Raw genomic sequence first — 8,213 nt, 5'->3', positions numbered from 1 at the left:
AGATAATAAATTACAGACAAGATTGTCAAACTTTGTAACAAACCGTTCGTAAAACTTCTGTATCTAGATAGGTGTCGTATCGACTACTATACTATCATATCAGCCCTAATATAGATATTTGAGATTGAGTAGCTTTTTAGAAACAAAATCCTGAGAAAACTTATTTTATGAGATCAAAACTGTTTTGACTAGGGTATATTTAAACAAATAAAAAAACAACTGTATGGCAATTTTATTAAAGTTGCACAGGATGGAATTAAGATGTTAATGCATTTGCTTTTGTTGTAAAAAGTACTACTTTTCAAAATTACACAGTTTAAATATACTTCCCAAACACAAGAAACTTAAATTCAATAACCAGATTTTTATGCAAAACAAGTTTTTTGTGTAAAGGCACTAAAACGTATGTATAATGAAAGTTAACAAAAAAAATGTAACTGAAAAATATGCATACACTTATTAGACCTAACTGCTTCGTAAGAAGGAAAGTTACTGAAATTAGTTAAGAAATCTGCATTTTTGTTTACAGTCTGTTCTGTCAGCACATAATGTTTAAAGTACAGTGTATCAGTATGATAAAAATGTGAAATCCAGGACTTAAGATTTAAAAATTTGAAAATTCAATGAGTAAAATTAAATAATAAAAACACTACAAAAACATGTATCAATAAAAGTTTTTGTTCTCAAACTAATTAATAAAACATCATTTAAATAACTAGATGAACAATGTGAATTTTTTTGGATGCATCTTGCAATGACACAATCATTATAGTGAAGTAGCAATATAACTCAGATAACTAACTAAACCAACAAACTTCTTAATATTATAACAAATAAGAAGCTATAATCAAAATAATAAATTATCTTGAATTATGACTTAATAATGGTATTGTTATAGCTTAATATCTGTAATTTAACTAGAATATTTTCTCTCACACGATAAAAACATTTCTATAAACTATATCATTTAAGCTACAAGTCTCTTGTAGGAATTTTTATTCATTTTAGAAAGAAAAACAGAAGGAAGATGATTATGAAAAAATGAGACAGAAAAATATTGCCGAAAAAATGGCCTTATTACAGTCACTGGATATCTTGAAGGTTTGTTTTTGATTATGAAAAGATGATTTATTAAAACTTATTGCTCTTTTGCTATATTTTGACTGTTGTTTAGTTGTTCAATGATATATTTAAATTTTTACATTTGAAATTTATAAATTATGCGACATCTAGGGCCTTTTGGCCCATTAAGGAGATCATGACTCCCAACCTCTCTCAGCAAACAGAAAACTAGTCACTAGGTACAAACCTAATTGCCCAAATATTCATCAATCCTTTTTCTAAAACTCCTGTAAAGTTACAGCTTCTAGATCTCACTGTATCACAATTTGTTACACAGATTTACCACTGCATTGAAGAAATTAAACTGCCTCAACTAGAGTTGTCTTTCATTTAAGAACATTAAATTTATGATTTCTTGTCTTACTGCCCTCAGAATTTAACACAAGATATTCAAATGCTTTATTCTTATTATTTCCCTTAAAACTAGCAATGGATTTGTGATGAGGAACCAAAGTCTAATAATGAAGATGAAGACAGGTGATAGAACATAAACCATTTTACTTACAAGGTTCTAATGTTTTGGAATAACTTATTCCATCTTCAGCAAAATCTGAAAATTGAGTTACAAAGATGATTATTAACTAGTTATACTATATATATATATATATATATATTGCACAACAGCTGAGTCAAGTGTGAAAATTTAGAACAGTTTAGATCTAAAGAGCTTTGTGAGTCATTAAGAGTCAGGTGGTCTTTAGCTTTGAGTAGGCTTTCCTTAATATAGAGTTCAAGGTCTGAAGATCCTGTGCTAATGATAGAGAAATCATTAAATGAAATATTGTGACCTGTGGTTTCAGAATGTAAATAAATGAATGAGTGGCTGGGTTTAAATAGTGGATGGTTTGCTCTGTTAGATACTCCTAAATGTTCACGGACTCTAGTTTTTCAATGGGAATTCAATGAAGGTTGGAATTTGTTATTTAGGAAATTGTGTGTAATTTTCTTAAAAAAATAGTCAGATAGCCATTATTTAACATGTGTTTATTTAGAAGTCTAATTTTTTCATGTAAAATAAAATAATTAAAATGAAGTTTAAAAATTATGTTTAACAATGATATAACCAGATTATGTTTGAAGGAGTTGGGGATAAAACTATTGAAATTCATGACTAGGTAGATGGAATTGCCATGGGATCCAAGCTGGGTCTGATGATAGCTGATAGTTTTCATGCATCATGAATGCAAGTGGCTAGAAAATTTTCCACATGAATTCACACCTGTCCTTTACAAATGCTGTTTAGACAATCAAGTCCCATTTCTAAGTTCCTTTCTTACTTTAATTCCTAACACCCCAATATCAAATTCACATCCTAACTTGAGGAAAATGATTCTTTACTATTTCTAAAACTTTTACTGGCATCTACACCAATTTCAATATTTTTCCCCCCCAACTTCTTCAAATGTAATCTGGTTATATCACTTTTAACCCTATCACCCCGGGTATCCTATACTGCACATGACACAAGGTTTTAGTGTCTTACACTCAGAATTTTATTAAACTACTTTTTGTTTGTTATACCAATTAGAATAGCATAAAATGTTGGCTAATAATCTATATTTTAATAGTATACAAGTTTTAAGCTCTTAATTCTACAAGGCAATATTTAAAAAAATCCTGAATTTCCACTAGTGTGACAAACGTGACACATTTTTTCTCAACATGTCACCATCTGTATTTTATCCACCATCTTTCGAAAAAGTACGAAATCAAACATAAAATGCTCTATGAAATCGTTATTGCTCAAACAGACCATAATTTTATAGCCTTCAATTTTATTTGGTTACAGAGCTATCAAATAGAAAATCAGACTCCTCCTGCCATACCCATTTGTCACATCCTCTCTTTCACAATTTATTGATAGTTCTCTCTTACATTTCGTTATATAATACCTATAACCAGTAGAAAGTCAAGGTTTTCATCTATCAAATGATGTATTGTATAACGTTGTGTTTTGAACAGAAGATCATCAGTTTCCTTCACAGTACAAGATTTGTTTCTGTGGGAAAGTTAATGAGTAGCTTGAATGAATTTGTAATGGTTCTTGTTGCATAGTTAAAAAGCCAGGAAACTTTTGAGAGGTAAGGGAATTTGTCTACTTTTTACATGTTATTAGTCTATATTCTTTGGTGCATTATATAACTAATTATAAATTATTAAGAGCATTACTATTTATAGTATAAAAAATTAGGGTTAACTCTCTTCGAAAACCCGAGTGGAAGAAGAAAAAAGATTGGGTAAGTACTTTATTTCTTGTTTTTCATATTTATTCTTTATTTATTATTAAGAAAATAACCTAAATCTAAAAACACGGATTTGTTTAAGCTATTTAAGACTAGATTAGGTAAAATAATTAATAGTATAAATAAAAATGGGTCACGTAATGTAATTCGATGGGGTAACATGAGTTGCACGATCCATGGTTGATTTACAACTTATAATGCCACTGACAATAGACACAGTTCAAAGGGCAATAAAACAATAGAATTTAATTATAAATAGATGTATTCTGTGATGAACTTAGAGCTACTTGGGATAAACAAATTAGTTTCATGATAAAATTTGAAATCATTCTAGAAATAAAAAAAGGGGGTAATTTAGGTTTATTCTGATTTTTTTTGGGGTGGTTATGAGGTCAGTCGAATTGACCGATCCAGTTTTGAGATATGGTAGAGAAAATAAGAGATAAACTACAAAGTTTTACTGAATAAAAATGTTCGAAATGCATTTGGAAGATTTTAGAGATAGAGCAAAGGAAATTTGAGATTTTTGAGATAAGGAAAAGTATTTATAATTTTGACACTGCACACGGATTATTCAAAACAAATACTCAATATATAAATGAACAAGTCTTTTTTTTTTTTAAATACTTTGCTAAAAAATATGAAACTGCCAAATTTTGTGAAGATATACACACTGTATTGAAAGTTAGAAGTATTATATCTATAAAGGACTTATATCAAGTACAAAAAGGTCACATGTAGTGACTGTAAGGTCATGTACATTGGCAACATGAAATGCCACTTAAAAACTAGAGTCTGTGAACATTTAGGAGTATCTAACAAAGCCATCCATCCACTACTTAAATGCAGCCACTCATCCATTTGTTCACATTCTGAAACCACAGGTCACAATATTTCTTTTAACGATTTCTCTATCATTACCACAGGATCTTCAGCCCTTGAACTCTACATTAAAGAAAGTTTACTCGTAGCTACAGACCACCTGACTCTTAAAGACTCAAAGCTCTTTAGATCTAAACTGTTCTAAATTTTCACACTTAACTCAGCTGTTGTGTAATATATGTGTGTGTGTGTGTGTGTATATATATTAATTGTTTTGTCCATCCATTTACTGCTTCTCTTAATAACTAAGTAAACTAATGATTATGTTATTATATTATAATTTTAGTTAATAATGATCTTTGTAACTCAATTTTCAGACTTTGCTGAAAATGGAATAAGTTATTCCGAAACCTTCACACCCTGTAAATAATATGTTTTATGTTTTATCAACCCTCTTCATCTTCATTATTAGAGTTCCCTTAATAATTTTGAATACTGCAATTACACCCTTTTTACCTTTTTCATGAGAGAAGAAGTTAAGATATCTCAACATGTGACAATCTATCTTTCAAAGAATCAGCCCTCCCCTGAAACCTCTCTAAAAACCCAATGTTTTACTTAATATAAGAGGATCAATGCCATTTTTACCTGGATAATGCTTATGTTCCACTTTAAATATTGGAGCCACTCTCAGTGAAAGCTGTCCATGACCTAATTTGGGGTGAGATGGAGTCTTTCATGCAACCTGGAGATATCTCTCTAGGAGGTGCTGATTTTAATTTTCATTCTGAAATGGGATATTCTGGGGAGTATTTAGACTCCCTGTTTCCTGCTCTTTTCACTAGAGCTTCCTCTCCTGAGGACTCATCTGATCAGCCACCTTCTGCAGTTTGTTACACGTGTTTGTGAAATTTTGGAGATGCAACCAGTTGCTTTTGAGTCTACCCCTGCTTTGTTGTCTGATCGTTCTCAAGGGGATTACTTAGTTTTTCCTTCTTCTCATGATATTGGTGTGTAAGTATGGAGGTTTGCGAGGTCGCAATTTTTGCGGATTCGTTTGACTCTCACTACTGTTTTAAGATACTTTTATTCCTATCAATTTTTGTCTGAAGCATATCATCGAACTCATGCCTCCTGTTCGTTATATCACCTTTCCCTCAAAGTTTGTTTTATTGATGTTAGATTCTGGACACTGTCATTCTGATTTATTTGCCATTCATGTTCAGCGTACTCTCTGTCATTCTATCTACATTTTGCTTTATTTTGACTGACCATTTATTCCAAAATCTCTTGCTGCTTGATAAGAAAATATATCTTTCTTCTATTCATTTACCTGGCATTTCTCATCTTTACAGTAGATCAGACCCAGTTCGTTTGTTATGTCCCGTCAGGGCGCTCAGATGTTATGTAGTTCATACGGAACCATTTCAAGGCCATAGGAACAGACTTTTTATTTATTGGGATCCTCCAGTGTCCAGGGATTTATCACCTGTTACTTTAACTAGATTGCTTCAGAAGTTCATCCATATTACCTATTCTGGCTTATCTGTTAATGATCACAATATGCTCCATGTCACCTCTCATCAGATTTGACACCTATCCATGTTTTTGGCTTCCCTGTTGAACTGTTCTCTAGAAGATATTTTGTGGGCCAGTATGTGGACTTCTGACAAATTCATATCTCATTACCTTCATGATCTGGAAGTTTCCTCTTTGAAAGGATTTTGTCTTCCCCCTGTGGCTTTGTTGACTACCTCTACTAGATTTTAACAGGGAGGCAAGTAACATGTTATCTGACTTACAGTTATTGTTCTTTTCTCTTCTAGGGTACCTGTTGATTTATTTTTATCCCACCCAGTGGTGAATATTGCCCAGTTGGTTATGCTTGTATTTAAATTCTGCATTAGCAACCTTTATATCGGTTCCTGGTTGCAATGGGCTCTTTTGAGATGAGGTGTTCCATAAGACCATCTGGATGCAATTCTGGATGGTGATATCATATTACAATATTTCTAATGAACCGCTACTCATGGACTATCATGAGTGAAGCTAAAGGGGATTTTGCCTGTCCTTGCTGATCTTAGAGCTGAATCAGTTGAGATCATTTGCTTTTCAAAATTAGGGAACGTGGTTCACCTGTTGCACTGTCTCTGGAAACCTGTTCCTCAGGACTCCCCTAATGCTTATGTTCCCCTTCCCCCTTAAGTTTACTAGTGGAACTCAGGAGTCCTTACCACACCCAGTTCCCAGTCGTTGGGGTGGTGGACAGAAGATTCTCCATCAGAGTGTTGAGTTTTCTCCACTCTCAGAGAAGAGTACAAAATGGGAGACTCTCCTACCTGTATCCCTGGAAGTTTTTTCCCAGATGTTGGTAGGAGCATTGACCTGTTTGATCTCTGTCCTCACTGGACCCTCTGTCTTTCAGTGTTGGATTCTAGCTATTAGTGTTGGCAGAGGTGAGGGCCGGCGTAAAGTTTTGCAAATTAGATATTGCTGAGGGCAGTGGAGTGGGGTATATAAAGACTGGAGCAAGTGAACACAACATTAGATGGCAAAGATGAAGATCGAGAAATAACTATTTGTGTCAGTGGAGGTAAGTATGTTTAGAAATACATTTTCAGTTTAGGAAAATAACTATCAGATTTTAATTAGTGAAAAAAATAGTAGTATCATGCCAAAATTCATGACTTTTATATAAATTTATGAAAACCATATCAAACTCTTATTTAAATTATTTCTTTTTTACTTTTTAATTTATTCACCACATTATGACTATATCACAAATTATTCGATATTTCACACATACCTGAATTCATTTTTCTAATTACATCATATAACCTAAAAATTGTGGTTTAAATGCCAAAAGAAGATGAAGTTCCAAAAATCAATAGGCCTAAGATTTATAATGAAAAGTCTATCACCAAAAAATTTATTTCAAGTACCATCATTAGAAGACTAGTAGTATTACATTTATCAAAAAAAAGTAATAATAAAACTGAAAAATGTCATGAAAACCTAATAAAATTATAATTATGGTCAGTAATTTGATGTTTTTGAAACTCGCTAAGAACTTAAATGTCTACCACAAGCCAAGTACGTGCATAAACTAGAACGTAAAATGATTTTAAAAAGTGGAATTCAAACTAGCCCTCGTGAACATTTGAAGTATTACATACAGACTTAAGACAACAATATTAGGTCATAGTTTTGTTGCTAAGCAAAACAGACAGATGGAGCATTACCAATAAATAACTGGCTTTTATGTGTATAAGATTAATCAGCTGAGCTTGGCCTGGACTGTGAATCCAAATGCCTATGTGTCTATTCAATTTCTGCAAATATGTCTACACCTTTGTTCCAAAGATGCACTTTACAAGTGATGTTCATTGATGTAGTTAGTCAGACAAGAGTTGGTGGTTGGTGCTCTTGACTTGCTTCCTTCCCTATTGTCTGTCAGGTCAAAATTAAGAATGTCAGATTGCAGTTAGTCAGTTTGTAGCTTTGCACAAAAATTCTAAAACAAACAATTATATAATTAATAAAAAACAATTATTTTTTAAGATTAGGATGTTACAAGATGTTTAAGGAAAACCTTGTATTGATGTTCTTTAGGCAAAGCAGGAGTTAGCAGAAGTTTCTGGCAGAAAAAAACAAACTAAATCGTCTAAAGGACTCAAGTATGTAAAATTTTTAAATACAGTATTTTGTAAAATAACAAAAAGCATGTTTGCATGTAACATAAATGGTTTTATTTCTGTTGAGGATGGAAATGTTGATTTAAGGATTATTTTCTGTTCCACTATTAGCTTTACTGTTTAATGTAGAAACAAAAATAGTCAGACATCTAGGTTTGTTTCAGTGATTATTAAATATTTGTATATCTGATGTGTGTGTGTGTGTGTATATATATACACACACACACACACACATTGTTGTCTGTTGACAATCCTGGATCAATTTATTTTGTAAGTTTATAAACTTAAGATATGATTTTGATTTTATCATGTGGAACCCACTCTGAGACTA

At 32.1% G+C, this 8,213-nt stretch overlaps 1 protein-coding gene across 2 annotated transcripts in view; it reads left to right on the top strand.

The window, feature by feature from the left end:
- LOC106468972 (WD repeat-containing protein 76-like) overlaps nucleotides 1-8,213 on the top strand; it is a 44,957-nt gene that overhangs the window by 8,950 nt on the left and 27,794 nt on the right. For both annotated transcript variants that reach the window (XM_013929426.2, XM_022397371.1), the window contains 2 exons: nucleotides 1,009-1,101; nucleotides 7,800-7,864. In XM_013929426.2, the coding sequence (XP_013784880.1) occupies nucleotides 1,009-1,101; nucleotides 7,800-7,864 (158 nt within the window). The remainder of the gene's footprint in view (nucleotides 1-1,008; nucleotides 1,102-7,799; nucleotides 7,865-8,213) is intronic.

The sequence above is a fragment of the Limulus polyphemus genome, unplaced genomic scaffold (genome assembly GCF_000517525.1).
Source record: "Limulus polyphemus unplaced genomic scaffold, Limulus_polyphemus-2.1.2 Scaffold3241, whole genome shotgun sequence".
In the NCBI taxonomy this organism is placed as follows: domain Eukaryota; kingdom Metazoa; phylum Arthropoda; class Merostomata; order Xiphosura; family Limulidae; genus Limulus; species Limulus polyphemus.
Note: the sequence above shows the minus strand (reverse complement) of the source record. Positions and strands in the feature narration are given on the sequence as shown.